Source organism: Mizuhopecten yessoensis, unplaced genomic scaffold (genome assembly GCF_002113885.1).
Source record: "Mizuhopecten yessoensis strain PY_sf001 unplaced genomic scaffold, ASM211388v2 scaffold3151, whole genome shotgun sequence".
Classification (NCBI taxonomy): Eukaryota; Metazoa; Mollusca; class Bivalvia; order Pectinida; family Pectinidae; genus Mizuhopecten; species Mizuhopecten yessoensis.
Window position 1 is genome coordinate 352,625 of NW_018404901.1, and position 17,343 is coordinate 369,967.

The window sequence follows — 17,343 nt, forward strand, 5'->3', positions numbered from 1 at the left end:
ACCTTGAATATAAATCAAGGTCATTTATTTGAACAAACTTGGTAGCCCTTCATTTCAGCATGTTACTGGCCAACTATCATCACCCTAGGCCTCTTGGTTATTGAGAAGAAGTTGTTTAAAGGTTAAAAACATAATTGACCCCTGTGACCTTGAATATAAGTCAAGGTCATTTATTTGAACAAACTTGGTAGCTCTTCATCCCAGCATGTTACTGGCCAAATATCAACACCCTAGGCCTCTTGGTTATTCAGAAGAAGTTGCTTAAAGATTTTAATGTATTTGACCCCTGTGACCTTGAAAATAGATGAAGGTCATTTATTTGAACAAACTTGGAAGCCCTTCATCCCAGCATGCTTCTGGCAAAATATCATCACCGCAGGCCTTTTGGTTAATGAGAAGAAGTTGTTTAAAGAAAAAGTTGACAAGGACGGACGCCGGACGCCGGACGACAGACGCCGGACGGACGACGGACGCCGCACCATGCCATAAGCTCACTTGGCCCTTCGGGCCAGGTGAGCTAAAAACAAATAAAACCACCTTATTCAATATCTACCATACAGATTTAAGACTGAAAAGTATTTGAAACTAGCACCTCTGATTCTAAACAAAGAAAATGAAGAAATTTTAGCACACTAACTTCTTTGGGCCACACCCTACAGCCCCTGGGAGTAGGGCTGGCCCAAAATTTTCAAAGTATCAAACTGTCAACTCAGGGTTATAATTCCGATCAAGTTATCAACATGTAATATCCAAAGTATCATTTGCCAATATAAACCATAATAAATTTTACCCCTTTGAAATTTCAGTCAATTCAACCCTTTTTGGCCCCACCCATCAGCCCCGGGGGTCAGTCAGGGCTGATATGTGCATACCATCAAACTGCTTTCCAATACTGATAATGCTAACCCAAATTGAATTACTTCCAATGGAAATTAAACAAATGTTGTTCCAAAATGTGATTTCCCTATATAAACTATAGTAAAGTTTACCCCCTCCCCAGGGGAAAACATGAGACCCCAGGGTCATGAAATTCACAATTTTTGGTAAAGCACCTGAAGACCCTTCCATCTATGAAAAGTATTTGATTCTACCATATCTGGGTCTTGAGAAGAAGATTTTTTGAAATTTCAGTCAATTCGACCCTTGTTGGCCCCACCCATCAGCCCCTGGGGGCTGGGGACCATATAATTCACAATTTGTCTCAGGTGACCTAAAAATCTGATGTTGTTGTATTCTAAACTGCATATAGTTTTGTGGGTAGAAATGATTTGTTAAAAGATTGTAGCTCTACCAGTAATTATAATTAGGCCTAAAGTATAGTCTATAATAACCCCAAAAACATAAACATATATTGACCAAACATGTTGATACATTGTATATCAGAGTGTTACAAGTAACAATTAAAGAAAGAAAAGTAAAATCTAACTTTGCTTACTGTTGAAAGATAGACATTTTACCTGTATTCGAGAATTGCTATTGCTTTGCCTATAATTAAGCCCTACTCTGGTCTAACCTGGTAAAATAAATATTACCTGTATATAGCAAAACACCCAGGTATTTGCTATAGGGAAGACACTCATTACTTGACGCCCATTAGTATTTGATCTTATAGAAATTCACATGTGTACTAGCTGTGAAAGTCCTGAGGGTAATTGTTAATCCTCTTTGAACAGGGGCGAAGGCTATATCTCATTATACCACATTTGTAGGTAAGTATTTGCTTTAGTCAGCTGTTGAACCGAAATAAACTAGTGCCTGGTTTGCCACTGAAGCAAGGGAAAGACGACTGGAGGAAGATATATATGCATCAATTACAAGAGGCCCAGAGGGCCTGTATCGCTCACCTGGATATCTAAGCAATCATGGCAAAATATTCTCCAAATGAGATCCAAGGGAATATGCCAGACCCTAAGGCCAACCCTTGTAGCATATCTGTATTAGATTGTTCATGCCCAGCAATTTTATGTATGGTTATGGGGTGGGGATCTCAGCTGTGACTTAGAAACTAGGTCCCTAGGGTTGTGGCCAGACCCCAGGATCAATTCTAATTTCATGACTGCATTTGTCTCTTTTTGTAGTGTTGTACAAAAGTACAGTTTTGGGGTGGGGATCTCAACTGTTTCAAAGTTATGACCAAGGGGTTAAGTCTGCAAGGGTGGGGCAGACCTTGGGGTCAATTCTAATATCATGACTGCATTCGTCTCTTTATGCCCAACAATTGTTTATGTAGTTTTGGGCTGGGGATCTTAACCATTTCGAAGTTATGACCCAGGGGTTAAGTCCCTAAGGCCATCCTGGAAGCATATGTGCATTCATCTTTTTATACTCAGCAATTGTATATATGGTTATAGGGTGGGGATCTCAACCATTTCCAAGTAATACACTTTTTTTGGCCCCATCCCTTAGCCCGGGGGGTCAGCCCCACCATTTGTACAATTTTGAATCCCTGCCTCCCATGAATGCTTCCGACCAAATATCATCAATATCCATGGCATAGTTCTACAGAAGAAGTGGTATATAGCAATATAGCCAAATTGCCCCCTTTTGGCCCCGCCCTCAGCCCCCTGGGAGGTCAGCCCCACCATTTGTACAATCTTGAATCCCTGCCTCCCATGAATGCTTCCGACCAAATTTCATCAATATCCATGGCATAGTTCTACAGAAGAAGTGGTATATAGCAATATAGCCAAATTGCACCCTTTTGGCCCCGCCCTCTGCTCCCTGGGAGGTCAGCCCCACCCTTTGTACAATTTTGAATCTCCACCACCTAGGAATGCTTCCATTTAATATAGTTGATATCTATATCTTAGTTCCAGATCAGTGGTTAAGAAGTCGTTTAAAGAAATTGTTGACGGACGGACGACGGACGGTTAGGCATAAGCTCACCTTGGTCCTTCGTACCCGGTGAGCTAATAATACTGTATATGTCTCTGATCAGCCAAATCATTGATAGCTGTCGGTAGCAGTTAATAGATTGAACGTCACAGATGGATGTCATCAATAGGTTATACTATCACCATCATCCGTGACATTGGATCAGTGTTCAGTAGGTCAGGACAAGCATGCATGATCGGCAGACATAAAACCGCTGTCAAAGAGTCGATAGGAAAAGCCGACCAATATACTGAAGCCGATCAAGCTAAAAAATACAAACGCAATAAGACGATGAACAGCCACCAGCAGACACTGTTTGAATGAAGGACAGACCCTAACCAAACGGAGGCTGGACTTTTCCCAAATAGATATTTGATCGTAATTATAACTGTAGTTTAAAAAGTGGTCTCTTTATACAGGTGGTGTCTTTATACAGGTTTGAATTATTTAACATGTAATTATAATGGAGAGTTTTAAAAGTAGACACTAATTAACTGACATTTGGTCTTTTAACAGCTTCCTGAATTACCATATTTTTTATACTTCCAACTTCAAAGATGAAGATTTTCATTCAAACAAAAACATTTAACTCCAGCAAGCATTCAAATTTGACTTTTGCCCTAAACAAAATAGCTTAGAACAAGCCTACACAACTAATCTTCATAACTTTTAACCTTTATAAGGATAAAGGGTGTAGACCTTGTGGTTCTTGGAAAAATGTTGCTTAAGCTCTTAAATATATTTGACCCCAGTGACCTTGAAAGTAGGTAAGGATTATTTATATGAGGAAAGTTAGTATAGCACTCCGTCCCAGGTAACTACCAGCTTTCAGGACCATGGGTTTTTCAGTTCTCAAGAAGAAGCCTTTGACAGACAAAAGTTGAAGGACAGAAAACAAACACTGCTCTATACCTCAAGTTCAATTGTACTTTCTGCCTGGAAAATGTAGACATGCATAAAATATCAATTAAAAGTCAAAAAGGGTGAGGAAATATTTTTAGCCTGTGACTGTGTTGTGATAAACTTACAAATTCTGTCACTTCAGTTTCGTCTCCTCCTCGTAGGAGTCTGTCATCAGCTGATGAAGATGAAGATGGACCAGGTTTAGTATCTCCACTAGGGGCCGACATCCTCAGGGAAGAAGTCTGGTGTATTGGTTTGACAGAGAGAGCTGCTTTTGTTAGTGACGTAAACACAGGCTCGGAATCACCAACATTTCTCGGTGTTGTACTGCCATAGGAAAACAAAGAAATGTCCAAATTATTGTCAGATAAGCTGGTTTTGAAACTTTGAGAATGATTATTTGAGGTAATTATTCTTGTATTCTCTTCATTAACATCCTTTGTTAAAAGTTCAAGGTGCTCGCTTTGTGATGAGAAATCATCCTCTATATTTTGATCGGGTGAATTCCAATTCACGGTTTCCTCCGACCCTTGACAGCGAAAACCTGGAGTCAATGAATCCTGTGAACTTAATATCAACGTTCCTTGTGAACTTTGACCTTGAGAGCCCACTGTCAATGTGTCCTGTGAACTTTGACCCTGTGACCCCACTGTCAATGTGTCCTGTGAACTTTGACATTGTGACCCCTCCGTCAATGTGTCCTGTGAACTTTGACCATGTGACCCCACTGTCATTGTGTCCTGTGAACTTTGACCTTGTGAACCTGATGTTGATGTATCCTTGGATGAGCTTATACCTGATTCACAGTCAGTGGGCTTGTCTGCTCGTGACCCTGCCCACACCTCCTCAGACAGGACAATTACGGTGTCATCCTCCAAAGTGACCTTGGTCTGAGTGGGGTCAAGGTCACTGTCCGATGGTGACGAGATATTCCTAGTGACAAAGGTATCAAGTTTTCTCTCTGTCACAGAAAAATATGAATACATTAAACAAAAATTACAGGCAAGTGTATACTTCAATATTGGCACTGGATCTGTACGAAAGTTTGCTGGAAGAATATTACTTTAATATGTTTGTAAGCAAAGTCAGTGCAGACCAAGGAATTTCTCCAGTTTTCAGGGCAATCAACCACTTTCTCACAAGACACAAACTCTCCCTTGCTATGTTGCAGGGGTGTAATGATTTTTAGCCCTATGGAAAACAGGTTATAGTTCCAATTCACTGACATATAACCACACCTGTTGTTTGACCTCGGTTACAGAGTTCCTATATCACCTGTACACCTACGTTTAGACACTTGTTCCTTACTAGGCGAGTCATCAGGTGTAGAAAACACACTGGCGTAAGTTCTCTTCAGCCGACTCAGAGAACTGAAGCACTGTAAAAAGCAGAAACAAATATGATCTTTGAAAATATAGGAATTATTGCAAAGTATTTCAAGGAGGATTAAATTTTTCATAGATATATGATCTTCGAAAAGTGAAAGGACTTGGGGCGTTATGGGTCATTTTTGGCTTCATAAAAAGTGAAAATTCAAACTTGGATATATTTACCATTTTCTATTATAAATATCCTATCGGTTAATTGGGGCTATCTTTCTAGGTGGAGACTTTTACTAACGTGTACGAGTAGACACCCTACCATAGCAACAAAATTGCGTTGCTATGCATAAATAGCCAGAATATGGTGTTTTTGGACTGTTAGCATGCAGAAATGAAGGTCTCTGCATATGACAAACAAAAATTCTTTTCAACGAATGAACACTGGTCTGACAATGTTTAAGCATGTCAAATATCTATGTTTGGTGCATGTGCAGACTTTCAAAAATTTAAAAGTGTTTTGTTAATTTTAAAATGGCAAATTTTCAACCAAATTGAACAATATTCACGCATTTTATTATGAAAATGCTGGTTTTTGTCTCTCTTTGTAATGCCATATATCCTAAACCAGTTGTCAAATTAACTTGAACCTTTTATATTTGTGTAGTTCACTTATTCCAAATTACGTTTATAACATAACTAATTCTAAATCCCCGATGAGGCTGGAAATGAGTCATAACGCCCCTAGTCCTATACAGCAACAAATACTTCCTAGGTAGAAAACAGATCTCCTCAGCAAACTACCAGAACAGAAAAGTTGGCAAGAAAAGTAATACAAACTTTCAAAATTTTTATATCGTCTATTGTCATGTCTGTAAATTTACAGAAACAAAACTAAGGAGACATTTTGAATTATCCAATCACATGAACTCACAAATATTTGATTGATTATAATTTAAAACTGTTTGTACGTCAACAAAATATCTTTTATTAACCACTGTATACTGGGAAATGAATCGCCGTCAAATTTTTGCTCTTCGGCTTCGGCTGTAAAGTCAACTTTCACCCAACACTAAATTCGCCCTCCACATTTAATTACTATGTATATTATGCTGTTTACTAATGTTAGGTGTAATGATGAAATAGCCCTCAATACCAAGGGCAATAAGGGCGAAAATTAAACTGCAGCGAATATTTCCCGTATACCGTAACGCCCGATACCTACCATATCAGAACTTGCTGAAACCTGTCCTTCTGTCGTTCTGTAGGTAAAAGAAAAGTTCTCATTCAATGATTATCAGTGTTCAGGTTTTAAACACAAATTACCTAAAAGACCAGTTACTTTTAATTTTTCATTTGAAGTGAACCCCGGAGAAAACTTTTCAAAGGAAATTGAGAAATATATTGAATAATTATTATTAAATGTAATTTATCTTCTTAATTAACGCGTTTAGTCAATTATCTCTCCTTGCTCTAATCAAGTCTTATGGTCGAAGCCTTTTTACCGTTTTAACTAATTGACGGGTCAGCAAGGCTTTTGCCATGTACCTTATCATTCCCCATGGTCTATTTTCAATAAATGTGACCTTGACCTTAGAAATCTTTTAAAGTAAACATCCATGTTACAGTGAATGTCTACCACAAGACAGTAAACACTTATGTTACAGTGAATGTCTACCACAAGACAGTAAACATCAATGTTACAGTGAATGTCTACCACAATACAGTAAACATTCATGTTACAGTGAATGTCTACCACAATACAGTAAACATTCATGTTACAGTGAATGTCTACCACAATACAGTAAACATTCATGTTACAGTGAATGTCTACCACAATACAGTAAACATTCATGTTACAGTGAATGTCTACTACAATACAGTAAACATTCATGTTACAGTGAATGTCTACCACAATACAGTAAACATCAATGATACAGTGAATGTCTACTAAAATACAGTAAAACAGTAAACATTCATGTTACAGTGAATGTCTACCACAATACAGTAAACATCAATGTTACAGAGAATGTCTACCACAATACAGAAAACATTCATGTTACAGTGAATGCCTACCACAAGACAGTAAACATCAATGTTTCAGTGAATGTCCACCACAATACAGTAAACATTCATGTTCCAGTGAATGTCTACCACAATACAGAAAACATTCATGTTACAGTGACTGTCTACCACAATACAGTAACCATTCATGTTACAGTGAATTTCTACCACAATACAGTAAACACCCATGTTACAGTGAATGTCTCCCACAATACAGTAAACATTCATGTTACAGTGACTGTCTACCACAATACAGTAACCATTCATGTTACAGTGAATGACTACCACAATACAGTAAACCTTCATGTTACAGTGAATGTCTACCACAATACAGTAAATATCAATGATACAGTGAATGTCTACTACAATACAGTAAACATTCATGTTACAGTGAATGTCTACCACAATACAGGAAACATAAATGATACAGTGAATGTCTACTACAATTCAGTAAACATTCATGTTACAGTGAGTGTCTACCACAATACAGTAAACCTTCATGTTACAGTGAATGTCTACCACAAGACAGTAATCATCAATGTTACAGTGAATGTCTACCACAAGTCAGTAAACATCAATGTTACAGAGAATGTCTACTACAATACAGTAAACATTCATGTTACAGTGACTGTCTACCACAATACAGTAAACATCGATGTTACAGTGAATGTCTACCACAATACAGTAAACATCAATGTTAATATAGATAACGAGTCTCAGTAAAACTGAGTAATGTACTAGAAATACTGACACTTTTTCTGTGGGCCTGTCTGAAGTTGATACACACTCACCTGTTCAGGTAATTCCTTGCCTGCCAGACTTTCGTTGAACTCTCTACAATTTAACAAGTAGATTTTAACATAAAAAAGAGGCCCAGAGGGCCTGTATAGCTCACCTGTTTCTTTTGTTACATGAAACTGACATATAGGTAACTTCAAACCAAGTTTGGTGACTATTACAACCAGACATTTTAACAACTCTTAAATGCTTCTAAAGATATTGTTGTTTGAAATCTCCCATTTTGATTTTAAAGCTTTTAACCCTAGTTGACCTTTGACTACGGCTACCACTTAAAGTTGACATTTGACCTCATTACTGTAATTAAGAAAAAGATTCACAGCTGGTCTTCATAACATACCAAGGTACATGTATCATGACTAGACCAAATGCTTCTTATGATATCGTTGTTTGAAGTTTTTAACATGTTTGACTCCTGTGACCTTGAAAATAGGTCAAGGTCATTTTAAAGAGGAAACTTTATAGCGCTCTATCCCCAGTACCTACTGGCCAAATATCATGACCTTTGGGCCTTATGGAACTTGAGAAAGAGATTGTTAAATCTTTTAACCCATGTTGATGTTTGACCTCCCCTAGTGCTTAAAGTTGACCTTTGACCTCATGACTGTAATTAAGAATAAGATTTGCACTGCTAGTCTAAATAACATACTCAAGTATCATGACTCTAGTCTAAATGGTTCTTTGGATATTCTTGTTTGAGGTTATTAACATATTTGACCCCTGTGTCTTTGAAAGTAGGTCAAGGTCATTTTAAAGAGGAAACTTTATAGCACTCCATTCCAGGTACCTACTGAACAAATATCATGACCCTAAGTCCTCCAGTTCTTCAGAAGAAGTCTTTCAAAAGAAAAAGTTGATGGACAGACGACAGACGGACGACGGACGACGGACGACGCAGTACGGCATAAGCTCACCTGGCCCTTCGGGCTAAGCGCTTGCCAACAGTTACTTGCACCAATTTGAAAATCCTGGGATTATTCTGGTGTTGCAATGTGGATATTGAACGCCTATCTGTGGTTTCTGAAATAAATTTTGATGACTGGAATGAGAAAAAAATACTCTTTCCTGCCCAGGGTTGAAAGACCGGGAATTCCATCCCAGAATGTTTTATACCCAAATATCCTGATTTTGTGACGTCACCTCATTGCTGTCCCATTGCGATGTCACACACCTGAAGTGTGGTGTCAGATAGAAATTTTTTACAGCCCTTTCTTACCCTGGACACTTCTGTCATATACACACAGTAATAAAACGAGGAGAGGAATATTGCTGTTGTACTCCTCCAGCTCCTCAAGATATATCACCTACTAATTTAGATAACTGTTTGAGTTTTAGTGTTAGAGTAACGCATCTAAATGTCTAACCAAATGTTTCACCGACTTAGACAGAAAAGGCAAACACTTGATGTCCCTACAAAACAAAATTGATGATTTGACATCCCCAACTGTCAGCGTACCTGTACTGAGACTAGTCGTGACATCCCCACAAGTCAGCGTACCTGTACTAAGACTCGTGGTGACATTCCCACCCGTCAGCGTACCTGTACTGAGACTCGTGGTGACATCCCCACCCGTCAGCGTACCTGTAGTGAGACTGGTCGTGACATCCCCACCTGTCAGTGTACCTGTACTGAGACTGGTCGTGACATCCCCACTCGTCAGTGTATCTATACTGAGACTGGTCGTGACATCCCCACTCGTCAGTGTATCTATACTGAGACTAGTCGTGACATCCTCACCTGTCAGCGTACCTGTACTGAGACTGGTCGTGACATCCGCACCTGTCAGCGTACCTGTAGTGAGACTGGGTGAGACATCCCCACCTGTCAGCGTACCTGTACTGAGACTGGTCGTGACATCCGCACCTGTCAGCGTCCCTGTACTGAGACTGGTCGTGACATCCGCACCTGTCAGCGAACCTGTAGTGAGACTGGGTGAGACATCCCCCCCTGTCAGCGTACCTGTACTGAGACTGGTCGAGACATCCCCACCCGTCAGCGTACCTGTACTGAGACTGGTCGTGACATCCGCCCCTGTCAGCGTACCTGTAGTGAGACTGGTCGTGACATCCCCACTCGTCAGCGTATCTATACTGAGACTGGTCGTGACATCCCCACTCGTCAGTGTACCTGTACTGAGACTGGTCGTGACATCCCCACCCGTCAGCGTACCTGTAGTGAGACTGGTCGTGACATCCCCACTCGTCAGTGTACCTGTACTGAGACTAGTCGTGACATCCTCACCTGTCAGCGTAGCTGTACTGAGACTGGTCGTGACATCCGCACCTGTCAGCGTCCCTGTACTGAGACTGGTCGTGACATCCGCCCCTGTCAGCGTACCTGTAGTGAGACTGGTCGTGACATCCCCACCTGTCAGTGGACCTGTACTGAGACTGGGCGAGACATCCCCATCCTTTAGTGTACCTGTACTGAGACTCGTAGTGACAACCCCACCTGTCAGTGTACCTGTACTGAGACTGGGCGAGACATCCCCATCCTTTAGTGTACCTGTACTGAGACTCGTAGTGACATCCCCACCTGTCACCATACCTGTACTGAGACTCGTAGTGACATCCCCACCTGTCAGCGTAACTGTACTGAGACTGGTCGTGACATCCGCACCCGTCAGTGTACCTGTACTGAGACTGGTCGTGACATCCCCACCTGTCAGTGTACCTGTACTGAGACTCGTAGTGACATCCCCACCTGTCAGTGTACCTGTACTGAGACTAGTCGTGACATCCCCACCTGTCAGTGTACCTGTACTGAGACTGGTAGTGACATCCCCACCTGTCAGTGTACCTGTACTGAGACTCGTCGTGACATCCCCACCTGTCAGTGTACCTGTACTGAGACTGGACGTGACATCCCCACCTGTCAGTGTACCTGTACTGAGACTAGTCGTGACATCCCCACCTGTCAGCGTACCTGTACTGAGACTAGTCGTGACATCCCCACCTGTCACCATACCTGTACTGAGACTGGTCGTGACATCCCCACCAGTCAGAGTATCTATACTGAGACTGGTCGTGACATCCCCACCTGTCACCATACCTGTACTGAGACTGGGCGAGACATCCCCACCTGTCACCATACCTGTACTGAGACTGGTCGTGACATCCCCACCTGTCACCATACCTGTACTGAGACTCGTCGTGACATCCCCCCCCGTCAGTGTACCTGTACTGAGACTGGGCGAGACCTCCCCACCTGTCAGTGTACCTGTACTGAGACTGGGCGAGACATCCCCACCTGTCAGTGTACCTGTACTGAGACTGGTCATGACATCCCAACCTGTCACCATACCTGTACTGAGACTCGTAGTGACATCCCCACCTGTCACCATACCTGTACTGAGACTGGGCGAGCCCTCCCCACCTGTCAGTGTACCTGTACTCAGACTGGTCATGACATCCCAACCCATCAGTGTACCTGTACTGAGACTGGGCGAGACAACCCCACCCGTAAGTGTACCTGTACTGAGACTGGGCTAGACATCCCCACCCATCAGTGTACCTGTACTGAGACTGGCCGAGACATCCCCACCTGTCAGTGTCCCTGTACTGAGACTGGGCGAGACATCCCCACCCCTCAGTGTACCTGTACTGAGACTGGTCGGGACATCCCCACCCGTCAGTGTACCTGTACTGGGACTGGGCGAGACATCCCCACCTGTCAGTGTCCCTGTACTGAGACTGGGCGAGACGTCCCCACCTGTCAGTGTAGCTGTACTGAGACTGGTCATGACATCCCCACCTGTCACCATACCTGTACTAAGACTCGTCGTGACATCCCCACCCGTCACTGTACCTGTACTGAGACTGGTCATCACATCCCAACCTGTCACCATACCTGTAGTGAGACTCGTAGTGACATCCCCACCCGTCACCATACCTGTACTGAGACTGGGCGAGCCATCCCCACCTGTCAGTGTACCTGAACTGAGACTGGTCGAGACATCCCCACCCGTCAGTGTAGCTGTACTGAGACTGGTCATGACATCCGTCGTGACATCCCCACAAGTCAGTGTACCTGTACTGAGACTGGGCGAGACATCCCCATCCTTCAGTGTACCTGTACTGAGACTGGTCGTGACATCCCCATCCTTCAGTGTACCTGTACTGAGACTCATCGGAACTGGTTTGAACTGCAGCACACCTACTGTCTGCTGATACAGAGTAAGCAGGGATGTCTGAAATATATAGAACATGATTATTAAACCCTACAAACCTAAATTTGTTGATAGAACATTCTAGTAAATATCTGTATGATAATTTTGGTTCTTCTTAAATCTTCAATATACATTATGTACATAAATGCTAGATATATATATAGAAAAAAAATATATATATTCTAAATCCATAATGAAACACATTTTATCAAGGGTTTTTTAAATCAATCTTGTTGAAAGCAATCAAGGGGTCTTAATATGGGAGGAAACCTGAGTTCCCGGAGAAAACCCATGTGATCAGGCAGGTGACCCCATACATTTTCACATTCGTTCATGGATTCAAACCCCGCCCCTCTTGGTGAAAGCCAAGAACACTATCCAGTGTCACCATCGACTTTCACTTGCTTTATTTTCAATGTACTATACGATACCGCTACCTTAACAGTTGCTAACAGGAGTTTCTCCCCCTGCATGAAGATCTGTCTCTTGTCTGGGGTAACGTTGACATCGACGGTGTCCCTCGCCATGGTAACGTTCAGGGCCACAAAGGGATACTGGTGTCTGTTGTACTGGTGGTACACCTCGTTTATCACTTTGGACAACTGTAAACAAGTAAACATCAGGTCAGAAAGTCACAAGGAGGGATCATGGCCATGCTCACAACCAAGTACACCAGTTTATTACTTTGGACAACTGTAAACAAGTAAACATCAGGTCAGAAAGTCACAAGTAGGGGTCATGGCCTTGCTCACAACCAATTACACCAGTTTATTACTTTAGACAACTGTAAACAAGTAAACATCAGGTCAGAAGGTCACAAGGAGGGGTCATGGCCATGCTCACAACCAATTACATCAGTTATGGGTTAAGGTCAATTTTAAATAAATACTGCTTATTTGCTCACAAATTCATTTCAAATATTGCCTTTGGTAAGGGGCCATTATCACAATTCCTTATTGGTTTTTAGGACACTGCCCCTCGATATCACATAATGTTAATGTACAAAGGACATGAAAAACGGTGAACTTGTTACAGACAAATCACAGGCAAAGAAGTCAAATCATGATTAGTATAATAATATATTACATTCACTGATGAAAAGAGTCAAAACAACAGTCAGTCTTGGTATTTAGACAAGAATTCCACGAAAGTGGATGTGTCGCCTGCGCAGGAAGCTGGGAGATTACGAAGAAATAGATACACTTTTCATTTCAAGAAATAATGTTAAAAGTAAGCAATAATCATAGATTATGTTTTTGAATGGCATCATTTTGTTATATAATCTGTTATTCTGGGAAGAATACTCTGGGTTTTAAGGAACTTGCTATCTATTTATAGTAACAGTGACCTTGACCTTCGGACCTGAAAAGCAATCCCAAGCAAGCACTTTTGGTAAGGTAGCATGCATGAAGTTTGAGTTTGATCGGCCCAAGGAAACTCAAGTTATCGCACGAAAACCTCTGTGCAGACGACGCCGACCACGCCGATACCGACATAGCAATACCTATGTGTCACCAGCTTTTCGCAGGCGACACAAAAAGGAGTGAGTTGGATGATAAGAACCTCACAAGACCACAACAAATTCTTCAGTAACTTTGTTAAACTGCCATCATTTGTTCAGTGATATTTTAGCGTAGAAACAAGTTTGTCAATATATCAAGGGAAGATGTGTACAGGAATCGAAAGGAAGCAAAGAAAAGGTTACCTTAAATCATGTGGGCAGTACATGAGGTGGTCATTTAAATCAGGGGAATTACATGTAGGTTTTACTGTACGTTTCATTAAGCTTAAGTAATATCCTGTTGTTTATAAATAGAACAGTGATATATATTGTCTACCATCCACCCCAATCATTGCTAAAATACCTAAACCATGTGATGTGAAACAGATGAAGTTTTTACTTGGCCTGATAAACTGGTACCTTGGTTGAATCACATGGACGTTTGTTGATGAAGAAGTACTGTCGGTCAGCACTGCTACGACCTTGGCCATGGACACATTTAGAAACGTAGCCTTCCAGCCTGAAAAAATAAGTGTAATTACATTTAGAAAGTCAGTCAATACTACAGTTGTCAACCTGTAAATAGTATGACAAGTAAGTCCTGTATGACCAGTAAGCCCTGTATAAATAGTAAGTCCTGTATGACACTAGTAAGTCCTGGATGACTATTAAGTCCTGTATGACAATGCATGAAGTTTGAGTTTGATCGTCATGTATGAAAAGCAAGTCCTGTATGACCAGGAAGTCATGTATGAGAAGTCCTGTATGACCAGTAAGTCATGAATGACAAGTCCTGTATGACCAGTCAGTCATGTATGACAAGTCCTGAATGACCAGTAAGTCATGTATGACAAGTCCTGTATGACCAGTAAGTTCTGTATGAAAAGCAAGTCCTGTATGACTAGTAAGTCCTGTATGACAAGTAAGTCCTGTATGACAAGTTAGCCCTGTATGACTAGAAAGTCATGTATGACAAGTAAGTCATGTATGACAGGTAAGTCCTGTATGACTAGTAAGTCCTATATGACCAGTAAGTCCTGTATGACAGGTAAGTCCTGTATGACAAGTAAGTCCTGTATGACAAGTAAGTCATGTATGAAAAGCAAGTCCTGTATGACTAGTAAGTCATGTATGACAAGTCCTGTATGACCAGTAAGTCATGTATGACAAGTCCTGTATGACCAGTAAGTCCTGTATGAAAAGCAAGTCCTGTATGACTAGTAAGTCCTGTATGACAGGTAAGTCCTGTATGACAGGTGAGTCCTGTATGACAAGTAAGTCCTGTATGACAGGTAAGTCCTGTATGACAGGTAAGTCATGTATGAAAAGCAAGTCCTGTATGACTAGTAAGTCCTGTATGACAAGTAAGTCCTGTATGACAAGTTAGCCCTGTATGACTAGAAAGTCATGTATGACAAGTAAGTCATGTATGACAGGTAAGTCCTGTATGACTAGTAAGTCCTATATGACCAGTAAGTCCTGTATGACAGGTAAGTCCTGTATGACAAGTAAGTCATGTATGAAAAGCAAGTCCTGTATGACTAGTAAGTCATGTATGACAAGTCCTGTATGACCAGTAAGTCATGTATGACAAGTCCTGTATGACCAGTAAGTCCTGTATGAAAAGCAAGTCCTGTATGACTAGTAAGTCCTGTATGACAAGTAAGTCCTGTATGACAGGTAAGTCCTGTATGACAAGTCATGTATGACAGGTAAGCCCTGTATGACAAGTAAGTCCTGTATGATCAGTAAGTCCTGTATGACCAGTAAGTCCTGTATGATCAGTAAGCCCTGTATGACTAGTAAGTCCTGTATGACCAGTAAGCCCTGTATGACAAGTAAGTCCTGTATGAAAAGCAAGTCATGTATGACTAGTAAGTCATGTATGACAGGTAAGTCCTGTATGACTAGTAAGTCATGTATGACAGGTAAGTCCTGTATGACAAGTAAGTCATGTATGACAAGTCCTGTATGACAGGTAAGTCCTGTATGACTAGTAAGTCCTGTATGACAAGTAAGTCCTGTATGACCAGTAAGTCCTGTATGACAAGTAAGCCCTGTATGACCAGTAAGTCCTGTATGACAAGTAAGTCCTGTATGACCAGTAAGCCCTGTATGACAAGTAAGTCCTGTTCTTCCTTTAAAACTATGCATGTTGTTAGCTTTATTAACTGGGCAAAGATGTCAAACACTTCATTTCATAGATATTAGAAATGTCTGTTTTGAGAATTCACAAGTGACTATTGTGTTTGGAGATTTGGTGAAACAATCAAAGCCTGGTAACCATTTAGGGCCTTTGATTCTGAAAGCCAGATGATTCTCGGCTTTGTGTAATTACAACAGACGGACACAAACATTACACAAAAAGGTGAAACAACTTTTTGTAAGTACTGATGTGCAACATAAACCTGTGACAAAACAAACAACAGCTAACCGGCTACAACTGGAGCTACTACTGGTGTTAACAATGTCTGGAGTCCATGTTTGAGTGTTACGACTGGTGTTAACAAGGTNATGTTTGAGTGTTACGACTGGGGTTAACAAGGTCTGGAGTCAATGTTTGAGTGTTACGACTGGGGTTAACAAGGTCTGGAGTCCATGTTTGAGTGTTACGACTGGTGTTAATGAGGTCTGGAGTCAATGTTTCAGTGTTACGACTGGGGTTAACAAGGGCTGGAGTCAATGTTTGAGTGTTACTACTGGGGTTAACATGGAGTCAATGTTTGAGTGTTACAACTGGGGTTAACAAGGTCTGGAGTCGATGTTTCAATGTTACGACTGGGGTTAACAAGGGCTTGAGTTAATGGTTGAGTGTTATGACTGGTGTTAACAAGGTCTGGAGACAATGTTTGAGTGTTACTACTGGGGTTTGCAAGGTCTGGAGTCGATGTTTCAGTGTATGTTGGGGTTTACACGGTCTGGAGTCGATGTTTCAGTGCTACTACTGGTGATAACAAGGTCTGGAGTCAATGTTTGAGTGTTATGACTGGTGTTAACAAGGTCTGGAGCCAATGTTTGAGTGTTACTACTGGGGTTAACAAGGTCTGGAGTCGATGTTTCAATGTTACGACTGGGGTTTACAAGGTCTGGAGTAGATGTTTCAGTGTATGTTGGGGTTTACACGGTCTGGAGTCGATGTTTCAGTGCTACTACTGGTGATAACAAGGTCTGGAGTCAATGTTTGAGAGTTACGACTGGGGTTAACAAGGTCTTGAGTCAATGTTTGAGTGTTACGACTGGGTTTAACAAGGTCTGGAGTTGATGTTTCAGTGTTACGACTGGGGTTAACAAGGTCTTGAGTCAATGTTTGAGTGTTACGAATGGGGTTTACAGGGTCTGGAGTCGATGTTTCAGTGTTACGACTGAGGTTTACAAGGTCTGGAGTCGATGTTTAAGTGCTACTACTGGTGTTAACAAGGGCTGGAGTCAATGTTTGAGTGTTATGACTGCTGTTAACAAGGTCTGGAGTCAATGTGTGAGTGTTACTACTGGGGTTTACAAGGTCTGGAGTCGATGTTTCAGTGTATGTTGGGGTTTACAAGGTCTGGAGTCGATGTTTCAGTGTTACGACTGGTGTTAACAAGGTCTGGAGTCAATGTTTGAGTGTTACGACTGGTGTTAACAAGGTCTGGAGTCGATGTTTCAGTGTATGTTGGGGTTTACAAGGTCCGGAGTCAATGTTTCAGTGTTACGACTGGGGTTTACAAGGTCTGGA

General features: G+C 41.4%; 1 protein-coding gene across 6 annotated transcripts in view; it reads right to left on the minus strand.

Moving 5' to 3' along the window:
- Positions 1–17,343, minus strand: part of LOC110447079 (mismatch repair endonuclease PMS2-like) — a 93,819-nt gene that overhangs the window by 34,270 nt on the left and 42,206 nt on the right. For 4 of the 6 annotated variants that reach the window (XM_021492517.1, XM_021492520.1, XM_021492522.1 and 1 more), the window contains 7 exons: positions 14,049–14,148; positions 12,565–12,729; positions 11,989–12,148; positions 7,952–7,994; positions 6,322–6,358; positions 5,065–5,155; positions 3,903–4,738 (listed from right to left, as the gene is read on the minus strand). In XM_021492517.1, coding sequence (XP_021348192.1) covers positions 3,903–4,738; positions 5,065–5,155; positions 6,322–6,358; positions 7,952–7,994; positions 11,989–12,148; positions 12,565–12,729; positions 14,049–14,148 — 1,432 coding nt within the window. The remainder of the gene's footprint in view (positions 1–3,902; positions 4,739–5,064; positions 5,156–6,321; positions 6,359–7,951; positions 7,995–11,988; positions 12,149–12,564; positions 12,730–14,048; positions 14,149–17,343) is intronic. The other 2 variants (XM_021492519.1, XM_021492518.1) reach the window with 2 other exon arrangements.